The sequence below is a fragment of the Camelina sativa genome, chromosome 4 (genome assembly GCF_030686135.1).
Source record: "Camelina sativa cultivar CO46 ecotype springtype chromosome 4, ASM3068613v1".
Lineage (NCBI taxonomy): Eukaryota > Viridiplantae > Streptophyta > Magnoliopsida > Brassicales > Brassicaceae > Camelina > Camelina sativa.
This window is the reverse complement of record NC_141883.1, coordinates 20631442-20646590: the sequence shown is the minus strand read 5'-3', so window position 1 is coordinate 20646590 and position 15149 is coordinate 20631442. Positions and strand designations below refer to the sequence as shown.

At 35.2% G+C, this 15149-nt stretch overlaps 1 protein-coding gene and 3 pseudogenes across 2 annotated transcripts; all 4 read left to right on the top strand.

Annotated features, from left to right (window-relative positions):
• The first annotated feature begins 749 nt into the window (after nt 1–749).
• Nucleotides 750–1984, top strand: LOC104783958 (F-box protein At3g49450 pseudogene; annotated as a pseudogene).
• Nucleotides 1985–4142: 2158 nt separating this feature from the next.
• Nucleotides 4143–5372, top strand: LOC104783957 (F-box protein DOR pseudogene; annotated as a pseudogene).
• Nucleotides 5373–11742: 6370 nt separating this feature from the next.
• LOC147946029 (F-box protein DOR-like) lies at nt 11743–12299 on the top strand. Its single transcript, XM_087509461.1, has 2 exons — nt 11743–11959; nt 12109–12299. The coding sequence occupies exons 1-2, from the start codon at nt 11743–11745 to the stop codon at nt 12297–12299; spliced, it is 408 nt and encodes a 135-aa protein (XP_087365587.1).
• Nucleotides 12300–13187: 888 nt separating this feature from the next.
• LOC104780767 (F-box protein At3g49450 pseudogene) lies at nt 13188–14755 on the top strand (annotated as a pseudogene). Its single transcript, XR_015596933.1, has one exon. The product of XR_015596933.1 is annotated as an F-box protein At3g49450 pseudogene (transcript).
• The last annotated feature ends 394 nt before the right edge of the window (nt 14756–15149 follow it).

Below are 15149 nucleotides of genomic sequence, written 5' to 3'. Positions count from 1 at the left end.
AACGTTTTGTATGAACAAGTCGAATGTCTTTGAACTTAGTGTACTAATCAATAATAGATATATAATATCTTAATACAACCCGGTAGTCGACACATCCATTGAACCATCACTAATATTTGTTGATGATTCGCAATCACATACAAAATAACACATGAGTGAAACTTTCTACTCCAGCTTTGTTGTATTAATTAATGCTTAAAGTTTTGAGATGTGCAATACCTTTATTTCAGAAACCACCATCTCGATTTTAATTAACTAAAACCCAAATTTATAAGATTTGTATACTGAAAAGTAAACATGTTACTGTTTAAAGAGTATCGTATTAAAAACTTAAAATGACAATCAAGAAAAACAAACAGAAAGACACTTTTTGTAAAACATAGACGATATCATTGCCTAATGATTTAATTGTTTAAATTTAATATTTTGACTATAAGAAACCAAATAATCTAAATATATTTATATACCAAATATGATGTAATGAGTTGGATTCAAAATTTATTAATTGGTAATTATATATAGCTAATAATTTATATATATTAATAATAATAAAAAGGTTGCTGCAAAATGTTACAAAAGAAGATAAGGTTACAAAAGAGTCAAGATGTAAAACATATCACCAAAAGGTGGCAGGTGGCAGGCTAGTGGACCTTTAAGGTTTCATTGTAAAATCTTGGAAGACCATATATAACCTCAAGTTGTGTTTGACTATGGTACTCAATACTCGAAAGGGTTTCATTTCCTTTTAATTCATGCAATGTCCACCAAGAAAAAACGAAAGGAGCACGTCTCCAAAAAGAGGCTCACCTAACCATATCATCAGCGGATGGGTTAGGAGAAAACTATGGTAAGCTGCCAGTTGATCTCCTGGTCGATATACTCTCCAGATTGCCTCTGAAATCCGTCGCGAGGTCTCGTTGTGTGTCAGCGAATTGGAATTCTCTTCTATGCAGCCCACATTACACCAACCTGTTCCTGACGAGGTCTTCTACTCGGCCACGTCTCCTTTTCACTTTTGAAGCTGAGGGTAAGTGGTCTATCTTCTCTGCACCTGAGTACCTGATTTCAGACAAAAATTCAAATCTCATAGTTGTGGATAGCCATATGGATGTCCCTAGAGATGACACCTTTCGAGTTTGTGTCCCTGTTTGTGGATTGTTGTGTACGAGAGATGAGTATGAATTGAGTGGAAGGAGGGATGCAAGGATGATGATATGTAACCCTAGCACAAGACAGTTCAAATCATTACCCAAGGTGAGATCGAGGAGGGGTCGGGTTGTAACCTATCTTGGGTATGATCCAGTCGGAAAACAATATAAGGTATTGTGCATGACAATTCGCGAAAAGCCCTTTTTGTATAAAGCGGAAGAGTATCAAGTTCTAACACTAGGAACTGACAAGCTGAAATGGAAAATGCTTGAATGTTCAGTAGACCATTACCCTTATGCTAGCGATGTATGCATCGAAGGGGTTTTATACTACGTAGCTATGAATCGTAAGTCTAGAAACGATATGATAGTCTGCTTTAATGTTCAGCTGGAGAAGTTCAACTTTATTAACTTTGAAGAGATGGAGTATCATTGTACTTTAATAAATTACAAGGGTAAATTAGGAGCAATTTGTCATCCATCAATCGGTAATTTTATGGATGGAGGAGCTGCAAGCCTTGAGTTGTGGGTTACAGATGAAACTGATAAAGAACATACATGGTCAAAGCATATACACATATTGCCGCCTATGTGGAAGGAGCTAGTTGCGGAGACTAGAGTTTACATTGTTGGGATTATTGGAACAAGTGAAACTGTGTTTTCTCCATTCCACTTGACCAATCCGTTCTACATATTTCACTTAGATATGGAGAGGAACACTCTCAGAAGAGTTGGAATTCAAGGGATTGGACCTGTTAACGGTCAAAAGATCTATGCCTACTTAAACCATGTCGAGAATTTGAAGCTTATGATGTAAGTTCTTAATAATTTAAATTTCATAAAATTAAGATCAGTGCTATTTTTCCTCCTAATTTATTTAATAAAGTACAATATCATGAATTCTTAAGACAATCCTTGTTTTGTCATGTAGTTTTCCCAATGTTCAGTTATTATAAATGACTATGTTATAATTACTTTGATATACCTTCATCTTTGTCTGGTTACTGTGTACATGCATGCTCTTGTTTATATTAACCACACTCGCAGCTTTAGTTTTCTACGTTTGATCAGTTTTGACGTAACTTCAGGCACTCGAGAATCACACCCTTGTTGGACATTAGTACTAATTTGCATTAGTTTTTCAAATATATTTCATGTCAGATATCTCATATAATGTACAAACACAATTAGGACTTGCTAGTGTTTCAATGGCTCGAGGAAATAAACAGGCTGGACAATATGTTCAAAGTTCCTGTGAAGTTTGTGAAACATTAAAAGGGAATTTAAAGATTTTAATGATTTCGTGGGTTGGAACCCTCTTTACGATGGCCCGAGTGTTCGTTCTTTAACGTTGATGAGCCTTTTTATGACAGAAATGAATATTGACTAAGATTTATAGAATTTATAAATTAAATAAAAATGAAAAATTTCTGAAACAGAAGAAGCTAAGCATAGATGGTATTTTTATCATTTTTTATTTATTTATATCAATCTTTGTATAAGAACCAAAAATGTATTCCCTCTGTTTCAAATATAAAATGTTTTAGCTAAAAGCATGTATAGTAAGAAATGTTTACTTTTAAAAAGTTTAACCAATTATTAACAAAACTGAACAGAATAAATAATAAAAAAAATATCAAATTAATTTAAAAGTTGTTAGAAAGTTGAAAATATATTATATTATGAAACAAACAAAAACCTCCAGAACATCTTATCTTATGAAACAGAGCAAGTATATAGAAACAATCATTTAAAAAGTATAAAAATGTGAAATAAAAGTTTTACACAGGTAATAAATATAATACAATATACATTTAAACAAATTATTTTTGAGCATGATCAAGTGTTTAATTTCAGTTATCTTTAGGAGCACACTTTGATAATGAGAAATAAAATTGTATGAACAAAAATAAAATTGGTGGCTGGGGAATATATGTAAACTCTTTCTCGTATAGTATTTTATTTTCTCTTATTTCCCCTTTTAAAGCAAAAGATATATGTAAACTCTTTCTAAGTCTGCTTTATGCCTGCGCCTTCTCATCCAGGGTGTGGGAGATTTTAACTAGGCAACTGCTCCAAGCTCGTTGCACCACAAACTTTGTGGATATCATCGCACTTGTTTGAGACTCCACTTACCCGGCCTCAACTCGGTTCATCTTGCAGTATATTTGTCCTGCAAGCTTCTGCTCACTCGATTTGGTGCGGACGAAACTGCAGGCCACACGGTGAAATCCCAAAGTCTCCTGAACAACTTGCCAAGCTCATTGATCGTATCCGCAACAGGTTGTGCTTCATCAAGAGTCATGGTAGCTCGAACCTTGACGATGGAATCCCAAAGTCCTCTGTTTCAAAATTCTCAAACTTTTTCCACTCTTATTTCAGCTTTAGGTCCTACTCTAAATTGCATATACTGTAAATAATGTTTTTGTTTGCTGTGTTGAATAAATATAACATTCATTCATTCATTCAAAAAAAAAAAGCATATATATCTCTATCTAATATAATCCTTGTCTATGACTTGCTACATTACAACAACATTTTGCTTGAACTTAGTCGCTGATCAGATAGTAACTTGATATATATGAGCCGGCGATGGACATAGCCGCTAAACCACCATTAACATTGTTGATGAGTACTTTGCAATCCCTTTCAAAATAAACATGAGTGTAACCTCTAACCCAGCTTTGTTGTATTGACTTTTGGCTTCTGCTTCTAGTGGTGAACTAATTTAGATGAACATATATATGATTAGTATCCTTTAGATGAACATATGATTACTCCTTTCGAGTTTATGCTTGGAGAGAGTTACTTGGAGACAATATTTTAAACTGATTTATCTCTTTTGCAAAGTACCATTATTTTTTGTCTTTTTTTTTGTCAACATTATTATTATTTTTTTTTGTCTTATTTTCCCCCTTAGGTTTTTCTTAAAGCCTTACATAAATTAGGGCAAACCCTAGAAATTTGGGGTTCTAGGTTTTTGTGTCGGCCGTCATGGAGAAACAGCATAATCAAGTCCCCGAGAAGGGTCTCCTAACCATAGAGTCGATACCAGTTGATCTTTTAATCTCAATATTCTCGAGATTGCCGGTGAAATCCATTGCAAGGTGTCGTTGCGTTTTGAAGAAATGGGCTTACATTCTCCGCCATCGAGATTTCACCGACTTGTACCTGAAAATATCGTCGACTCGTCCCCGTCTCTTGCTCAACTTCCAAGTCAACGGTAATTGGTTCTTCTTCTCCATACCTCAGGACCAGAACTCGTGTCTTTTAGCTGCCGATCGTCACATGAGTTTTCCCACCGAACATGTTTTCTATAGGGCTTCACCTTCCGTCTGCGGATTGGTTGTTTGTGGTGTAGATAGGAATCATCCGTGGATCTATAACCCTAGCACAGGACAATGCATAGCTTTCCCCGAGACGACATCACTAGGACCTATTAAGAATTTCTCTTTTGGATATGATCCGATTGACAAGCTATATATGGTATTGTGCAAGTCCACGGATTGTCGAGTTTTGACATTAGGAACAGGAGAACTATCATGGAGAGAAATTGAATGTTCCATACCCCATTTGTCTCCATTTGATGGTGAGAAATGCATCTATGGGGTTGTGTATTATTTGGCTCGTTGCGATGCCACTAGATTTCAAAACTCTTACAAGCTAGTTTGCTTTGATATCCGGTTTGAAAAATTCAAGTTTCTTGATGTGGACAGTAAGATTTGGGGATCAATTCTAGTAAATTTCGAGGGTAAATTGGGCATAATTATCCATGCTGATACTGTTTTTTCAGTGGCGAAACTACAACGCTTGTGATGTGGGTTCTAGATGATGTCCAGAATGAGAAATGGTCGAAGCATATCTACCAGTTTCCGTCCTTGTGGAAGAACCTAGTTGGGGAGAACGCCCTAAAAGTTGTAGGGATGACTGGTACATGTGAAATTGTGTTCTCACCATACAATATATATCAGGATCCTTTCTACGTTATCTATTACAATGTGGTGAAGAACTCTGTCAGAAGAGCTGATATCCAATTAGGAGTTGTTCCTGACAACGGTCTGATATGGTGGGTACCTCTGTTGACCATGTAGAAAATATGAAGCTTATGGAAGTGCCCGGGAGTTCATAGGACTTTATGATGAGCGCTGTTGTGCCTATATGTTAATCAATGATTAATTGTTGTAATCTATGTTTGAGCTTATTTTAAACTCTCTTTTATTTTTATTTTTGCATGAGCTATCCACTTATCTACTATATTGAACAAAGGACTTGATCCGTACGTCGGGTTGAGCCGTTTGAAGAACCTGGTAAAACCTTCCAGCATGTAAGTGTAAAGAAGATTATTCTCATTTCTCATGATCCACAAGCCCATCGCATTATATACAATGAAGGTTGGAAGAAGAAAAGTCACGATAACACTTTATTATTTATTGAAAGGATCTCTCGGGAAGAAGAATCGTTACCTTTAAAGATGTAATAAATAAAGTTACATGTCTTTGGTGTTGTTCTAAAGACATAGTACTCCATCCGTTTCGTAATATAAGATGTTTAGAGAAGTATTTTTGTTTTATATATTAGATGTTTCCAACTTTCTATACATATTTTAGATTAAATTTATATTTTATATTATGCAGACTTGTTTATAATTGGTTAAACATTTTAAAAGTAACTATTTCTTAATATGCGTGTTTTCACTAAAACATCCTATATTTTGAAACGGAGAGAGTATTATTTTAACTTGTAGATGTGTCGGTGTCGGACTATAATACAATAACAAAAGAAAAATTCTTAGGTTCACTCCTATGGTGAACCTTCCTTTTTTTTTTTGGTAATGCCCAGGGGATTAAACCCCTGTAATTTATTAAAAAAGAAAAAAGAACCTAAACACGGAAGATTCTTGGAAACGCAGTTCCGCGAACATCCTCATTGACAATAGTCTCCATACTTAACGGACAAGACTCTAAAAACTGAAACCCCAAAGGCAAAGTAAAAGCATGTCGAGTTAAACCATCCGCAAGATGGTTTGCCTCTCTATATACATGTGACATACGGACTGTCTAGTCCCTAGAAAGAAAGTCATGGCACAAGCGTACCAGGAAATCTAAAGGATGAGTGTCCTCAACCCCTGTCTGTAAAAACCCCAAAACCAACTTCGAGTCCACCTCCAGCTCCAATCTAGTGATATTCTTCTCCCATGCAATATAAAGTCCATAGTAGACTCCCCATAACTCTGCCAAAACCGCCGAACAGACTCCAATATTCAGCACAAAGCCTCCACACCAGACACCACACACATCCCGTAAAACCCCACCAGCTGTTGCCAGACCCGGGTTCCCATGCGATGCTCCATCTGTATTAAGACGCATCCAACCCTCCTCAGGCGGCACCCAACTAATCATCCTCGTGACTGTACTGCGATCTCCTCTCCCACCCTGTCTCCCATGGTGTGCCTTCCATACTTCAACAGCAGCATCTCGCACAAACTTAACTCTGTCTCTACATTTTCCAACCACTCCGAAAACATAGCCACACCGCCATTTCCATGCACACCAAATGCCCATAGCAAACATTGTTGGCCACGAACCCTCCGTCCTTGCACTCGTATCTCCCAAGTTACCATAGAGCCATTCTAGAATCGTATGACTGAAGAACTCTCGTCGCCTCCGTATAGGCACAATGCGATTCCAGATACCTATGATAGCTAGGCAATCTCGTAACGCATGAAGGATCGTTTCATCACCACCCTTACATAACTGACACACACTTAACTCCCCAAGATGGCGATAGTATCGTTCCACATTTGTCATAATAGCCTGCTGTGCCACCAACCAAAGGAATACACAAACTCTTTCCGGGGCCACAACTCGCCACACCCGATCAAAAAAGCCCTGCATATTCTGACTAACCACCAGTGTCTGCTAAACTCGATTAAGCTAATTTAACCGTAAACCGCCCATCCTCTGTTCCACCCCAAGACAGCCTATCAGAAGCCCCTGTAACATTATCCACCACAATGGCAGCCAACTCCAGTTGTAAGTCCTGAGGTACATATGGCAAAATGCTCTCAAAATTCCAACCCACTCCATCACGCCATAGATCCTTAACCCGTAAATCTTCATACCCTGGAGGCAGCTCCCGTATAGCTCTGTCCAACAGTTTTTCCTTAGTAAGCCATTTATCAGTCCAAAATTTGATATCACACCCGTTACCAAGACTCCATCTGCTCCCTATCATAACTACTTCTTGGAGCCCAACCTTAATACTCCGCCAAGTGGAAGATCCTGGTCTCTTCGCCCCTAACCACTTCGGATCACTGATGTCACCCACTCTATACTTGCTTTGCAGTATATTAGCCCACATATTCGTACGGTCATGTAATAACCTCCAACCCAGTTTCCCTAACAGAGCCTTATTCATAATCTGCGAGACACGTATCCCAAGTCCCCCCTCTCTTCGTGGCAGACACACTCTCTCCCAAGAAATTAAATGAAGCTTCCTTTTCTCAGGTGTAGTCCCCCATAAAAAGGATCTTGATACTTTATCTAAACCATTAAACACTGATTTTGGTAACACTATGGTGCTCATCATGTGTACAGGAATTGACGCTAGTACAGACTTCGTCAAGGTTATCCTCCCTGCCAAACTTAGAAACCTTCCTCTCCACCCTGCTAAACGAGACGAAACCTTCTCTAAAACCTCCCCAAACGTGTCCTTATTAATTCTTCTCTAAAGAACAGGCATCCCTAGATATTTGCCCAAATCCACTGTCGACTGAATACCACTCGCTTCACTTATCAGCTTACCCAAGTCTCTTGAGACATTCTTAGAAAAATTTTTTTTTGATTTTTCTAGGCTGACTTTTTGACCAGACGAAGTACAAAACTTCTCTAATACTCTCATGATCACTCGGACTTGGGCGACGGATGCTTCAGCAAACAAAATCAAATCATCAGCAAAGCATACATGCGATAACTGAGGACCACCGCGTGGTAAACAAATAGGTTTCCATTCTTTAGCAGCAGTAGAAATGTCGATCATCTGACATAAAAAGCAATTAAATTATTTTATTAATTAGAATCTTCTTGTTCACTTCTTCCTTTTAAACTAATCAGAATCTTCTATTCATTATTTTATTAAAAAAACTAAATCAAAATTAAATTAAAAAGCAAAACAGATTAAGGAAACAAATTCTGTATAATTTTTTTGAAGGAAAGTTAAATATTGGCTTGGTTTAGATTTTACAATTAGAATGAAATAATATATCGGTTTGGATTGACAAATAAGGTGATTAGGGTTTAGATTTTACAATTCAAACAAAATTATATGTCGGTTTAGGTTTACAAATGAAATGTTAGGGTTTAGATTTTACAATTGAAACGAAATTATATGTCGGTTTGGGTTTACAAATGAAGTGGTGAGAGTTTAGATTTTACAATTAAAACGAAATTATATGTCGGTTTGGGTTTACAAATGAGATGGTTAGGGTTTAGATTTTACAATTAGAACGAAATTATATATCGGTTTGGGTTTACAAATGAGATGATTAGGGTTTAGATTTTACAATTAGAATAAAATTATATGTTGGTTTGGGTTTACAAATGAGATGGTTAGGGTTTAGATTTTACAATTAGAATAAAATTATATATCGGTTTGGGTTTATAAATAAACGGTTTAAGTTTTTAATTTTATAATAATGTATACAAATTTTGTTTCCTTATTTTATAAGTATGTGAATGAATAGATTCTTAAATGTATTATGACATGTCAGATTCTCATTGGCTAAAATAAGGGGAAGTGAACAAAGGGATTCACCTTAGGAGTGAACCCAAGAATTGTTCATAACAAAATCACTAGAGAGCATAATTAAAACTGAAAAATACTTAGTTTACCCATAGGGGTGAACCTTTGTATTCACCCCCTTCTCTCTCAATCAATCAGAATGTTTTATCTAATATTTTATTTTAAAAATAAATCAAAATTAAATTAAAAAGCAAAATTAATTAAGGAAACAAATTCTGTATACTTTTATTTAAAGAAAGTTAAACATTGTCTTGGTTTAGATTTTACAATTAAACGAGATTATATATCGGTTTGGGTTTATAAATGAGAATTAGGGTTTAGATTTTATAATTAAAACGAAATTATATGTCGGTCTTAGTTTACAAATGAGGTGGTTAGGGTTTAGATTTTACAATTAGAACAAAATTATATGTTTGTTTGGATTTACAAATGAGATGGTTAGGGTTTAGATTTTACTATTAGAATGAAATTATATGTCGGTTTGGGTTTACAAATGAGATAGTTAGGGTTTACAAATGAAGTGGTGAAAGTTTAGATTTTACAATTAAAACGAAATTATATGTCGGTTTGGGTTTACAAATGAGATGGTTAGGGTTTAGATTTTACAATTAGAACGAAATTATATATCGGTTTGAGTTTACAAATGAGATGATTAGGGTTTAGATTTTACAATTAGAATAAAATTATATGTCGGTTTGGGTTTACAAATGAGATGGTTAGGGTTTACAAATGAAGTGGTGAGAGTTTAGATTTTACAATTAAAACGAAATTATATGTCGGTTTGGGTTTACAAATGAGATGGTTAGGGTTTAGATTTGACAATTAGAACGAAATTATATATCGGTTTGAGTTTACAAATGAGATGATTAGGGTTTAGATTTTACAATTAGAATAAAATTATATGTTGGTTTGGGTTTACAAATGAGATGGTTAGGGTTTAGATTTTACAATTAGAATAAAATTATATATCGGTTTGGGTTTATAAATAAACGGTTTAAGTTTTTAATTTTATAATAATGTATACAAATTTTGTTTCCTTATTTTATAAGGATGTGAATGAATAGATTCTTAAATGTATTATGACATGTCAGATTCTCATTGGCTAAAATAAGAGGAAATGAACAAAGGGATTCACCTTAGGAGTGAACCCAAGAATTGTTCATAACAAAATCACTAGAGAGCATAATTAAAACTGAAAAATACTTAGTTTACCCATAGGGGTGAACCTTTGTATTCACCCCTTTCTCTCTCAATCAATCAGAATGTTTTATCTAATATTTTATTTAAAAAATAAATCAAAATTAAATTAAAAAGCAAAATTAATTAAGGAAACAAATTCTGTATATTTTTATTTAAAGAAAGTTATAAACATTGTCTTGGTTTAGATTTTACAATTAAACGAGATTATATATCGGTTTGGGTTTATAAATGAGAATTAGGGTTTAGATTTTATAATTAAAACGAAATTATATGTCGGTCTTAGTTTACAAATGAGGTGGTTAGGGTTTAGATTTTACAATTAGAACAAAATTATATGTTGGTTTGGGTTTACAAATGAGATGGTTAGGGTTTAGATTTTACTATTAGAATGAAATTATATGTCGGTTTGGATTTACAAATGAGATGGTTATGGTTTAGATTTTACAATTAGAACGAAATTATATGTCGGTTTGGGTTTACAAATGAGATGGTTAGGGTTTAGATTTTACAATTACAATGAAATTATATATTGGTTGGGGTTTATAATAGAGCGGTTTAAATTTCTAATTTTATAATAAATATGTACGGGTTTTATTTTCTTATTTTATAAGGAGGTGAATGAAGAGGTTCACCCCTATGGATAACCCAAGTATTACTCTGGTGCGACAAATTAAAGATGGAAAGTGAAAACTGAAATATACTCGCAAAAGCTCATAGATCTTCAGTAAAACAAAATCTAAACATTAAATTCTGAACCCAAATTGGTGACCTTAGACTAGTTGAAGAAGATTCTCATAAACGCTTGATAAAAAATAAATCTAAATTTATCAACTTTAAACCCAAACCATATTGTTCAGTACTTTCTGGAATGTTCACCTAGACCAACTACCAGTCCTAGGAAAATTTAGAAACTAGGGCATAAACTTATATGATATTCTGTCATACAATACTACTATATCACTTTGGACCATATCCCGACGAAGTTGGTCTTCCATAAATTTCAATTTCAAATTCAATTTCTTGCCAGAGTTGGTGTGGGGATCTCAATGGGTTTAACCATATCCCGACGAAGTTTTGATACACAATCTTTATTCTCGGCAATCCCAAATGATCTCTTAATTGAGATAGTCTCGAGATTGCCTTTGGAAGACTTTGCGAGGTTCCGTTGCATGTGGAAGCAATGGGCTTCAGTTCTAAGCCGTCACCTCACTAACTCCTCGACTAGAAGTCCTCGTATCTTGTTTACTTTCCATCAAAACGGTAAGTGGGTCTTTTTCTCATCACCTCAGCCTCAAAATCATGACCAGAACTCGTCTCTTTTGACACCCGGATATCACAAGTGTTTCCTCACTAAAGGTGTTTCCTCTAGGATTTTTCGACCTGTCTGCAGGTTGATATGTAATAGAAATAGGGATTTCATGATATGTAACCCTAGCACAGAAGAGTACAAAACCTTACCCGATCCGACATGTATTGGAGGCTAAATGAGAACCTTTTTTGGGTATGATCCAGTCGCAAAACAATATACAAGGTATTGTGCGTGCAAGTTCGTAGCTATTCCTCTATTCAAAAAGCCAAGGTTCTGACATTAGGTATGGGTATACTGTCATGGAGAGAGATTGAATGTACACGACCTTATGAGCCTATAGGTTTTGGGATCTGCATAAGTGGGGTTTTGTATTACATAGCTGAGAATAATAGGTTTCGAAATTTCTTGATAGTTAGCTTTGTCTTAAGCTCTGAGAAGTTCGAGTTTATTACTCCACCACCTATGGAGCAGCTAGGGTGTATGACTCTGCTCGACTACAAGGGTAAATTAGGTTTGCTTGGTTCGCTTCTAATTTTTTTGGAACAGTTAAAAGTATTGAATTGTGGGTTTTAGATGATGCCGAAGAGCGAAGATGGTCGAGGAATATCTCTACAATATCTCTACCTATTTAGAAGAATTTAGTTGCAACAGAAACCGGTTTACACGTTGTTGGGATGACTCGTAATGGTGAAATTTTGTTGCCTCCATATTTTCCATCTGATCCTTTCTACGTTTTGAGCTACAATGTAGAGAGGAATACAGTCATAAAAGTTGGAATCCAAGGGCTTGCATCTCGTAAGGAGTCAGGGATTTTCACCTTTGTAGGTCATATAGACAAGTGAACCATATGCAAGTGTTTTAGGACTTCATAAGACTTTACAAATACAATCCTTATATCTTCATGTAGTTAGCGATTGTTCAGTTTTTTTTTCTTTTTCTTTTCTCGCCAACCCGATTGTAGGTTATTGGATGATTATAATCCTTTTTCTTCAACATCTCAATTATCTTCATCAAGATTAATTCAATCATTATTTAATTTTCCCTCGTGCCTTGAAGTCTAAGTTCATATTGATTGGAAAATATTGGATGAAAGGCAGTGGTGGTGCCTCATACATCTAAAAAGAAATTATGATCACCAGCGATCAAAATAAATATCAAACATATCATAACTCTGTTTTTTCGGTCCTGTTTAGATCATCACAAAAATTTAATAATAATACTGTCAAGTCAGTTAACTGTACAAAAAACTAGCTGTAAAAAGAAAATTGTACAATTTATTATAAATAGTATAAATAAAAATAAACTCTATATCAAATTTTCTGTGATGAGTTTGATTCAAAGTTTATTAAATTGTAATATTTTTGCAAGATACACATATACATATGTAAGATTTATAAAAAAATTGAAATATATTTCAAGGAGCTAAAACAACAGTATGATTAGGTGGTAATATATTAATGAAATTTGTTACCTAATTATAGATAATAATTTATATGTTTGTATGCCCAATTTGATGTCATATTCAAAATTTATTAAATTTGATACTTTTGCAAGATACTCAGAAATCTATATATATTAAAAAAAAGATTTCATTTCCTAAAATATATATAAAAAGGTGCAAAACCAACAGTATGTTTGGGGGTAATATATATATAAATAAAATTATCACCTAAATATAGCTAATAATCTCTATATACCTAACAATAAGGTTACTGCAAAAGGAAATAAAAGAAAAGAAGATAAGATAAAAATAGTGTTAGCTAGAAGAAGTAAAACACAGAATCAAAAGGTGGCAGTCGTGTCAGTCTAGTGGACCTGTAAGGGTTTCAAATAGTTTGTAAAATCTTGGACGACCATATATAAACTATAGGTTGTTGTTGTGTTTGTCTATCGGTACTCAATACTTAAAAGTGTTTCATTTCATTGTTTTTTCATCTAATGTCCGCCAAGAGAAAACGAAAGGAGCACGTCTCCAAAGATGAGGCTCACCTAACCAAATCTTCAACGGACGGGTTAGGAGAAAACTCTGGGACGCTGCCAACTGATGTCATGGTCGAAATACTCTCCAGACTGCCAGCTGCCAAATCCGTTGCAAGGGCTCGTTGCGTGTCAAAGAACTGGAATGCTCTTCTCCGCAACCCATATTTCACCAACAAGTTCCTGACGAGGTCTTCTGCTCGGCCACGTCTCCTTTTCACTTTTCAAGCTGAGGGTAAGTGGTCTTTCTTCTCTTCACCTGAGTACGTGATTTCAGACAACAATTCAAATCTTGTAGTTGTCGAGAGTCTTATGGGTGTCCCTAAAGATTACACCTCTCGAGTTTGTGTCCCTGTTTGTGGATTGCTGTGTACAAAAGATGAATGGGTTGTAGGTGGTAGGAAGGATGCAAGGATGATGATATGTAACCCTAGCACAGGACAGGTTAAATCCTTACCCAAAGTGAGATCGAGGAGGGGTCAGGTTATAACCTATCTTGGGTATGATCCAATCGGAATACAATATAAGGTTTTGTGCATGACAATTTGTGAACGGCCATTTTTGTCTAAAGCGGAAGAGTATCAAGTTCTCACACTAGGAATGGGCAAACTGAAATGGAGAATGATTGAATGTTCTGTAGAGCATTACCCTTATCCTAGGGAGATTTGCATCGAAGGGATATTATATTACATAGCTACTGATCGTGAGTCTAGAAAAGATATGATAGTTTGCTTTAATGTTAAGCAGGAGACGTTCAGCTTTATTAAGAACAAAGTGTTTAGGTTTCCGACAACTTTAATAAACTTCAAGGGGAAATTAGGAGGAATTTGTAGTAGTCCAAGATTATTTATGGATGGAAGAGTTCAAAGCTTTGAGTTCTGGGTTATAGATGACACTGAAGAACATACATGGTCAAGTCATATACACATATTGCCGCCTATGTGGAAGGAGCTAGTTGCGGAGACTAAAGTTTACATTGTTGGGATGGTTAATGGAACAAGTGAAGTTGTGTTTTCTCCATTTCTCTTGTCCAATCCGTTCTACATTTTTCACTTGGATATGGAGAGGAACTTTATTAAAAGAGTTGAAGTTCAAGGCCTTGGACCTCATAAAGGTCAAAGCATTTACACCTTCTTAAACCATGTCGAAAATGTGAATCTTATTATGTAATGTTAATTTAAATTTCGTAAGACCAATGCTTTTATTTTCCTTCTAATTTATTTCATAAGTACAATATCATGGACTCTTAAGACAGTCTATGCTTTATCAGTGTTGTTTCCCATTGATCAGTTATTATGACTATGTTATAATTACTTTGATGTACCTTCATCTTTGTTTGGTTACTCCGTCACTGTGTCCATCAGTCCATGCATGCTCTTGTTTACATTAAACAACACTAGCTAGCTTGGAGCATTATTGTTCTAATTAAGTTTTATCTCTTGTTTTGACTTTAGTCACTATCTATCGGGAATCAAACCCTGCTACTTTACATTTTCCTCCCCACACCAAAGCCTCCCTTTTAAAATGGGCATATATTATGCTCCACATGTCTCGGTTAACAGTATTCAAACCTTTTTTATCATGAGCAACCCACTTTGTATCTTCATGATATCTACTATATGTTGAACAAAGAATTTAATCCAATGTGCGGTTGAACTTGAACCGTTTTAAGAGCTTGGTATACCTGCGAGCATGTAACAAAGATGATTCTCACG

Coding starts and splice junctions, on each gene's coding strand:
- LOC147946029 (XM_087509461.1), top strand. CDS start 11,743: ATGGGTATACTGTCATGGAGAGAGATTGAATGTACACGACCTTATGAG. Junction 11,960..12,108: donor GACTCTGCTCGACTACAAGG/GTAAATTAGGTT, acceptor TAGTTGCAACAG/AAACCGGTTTACACGTTGTT.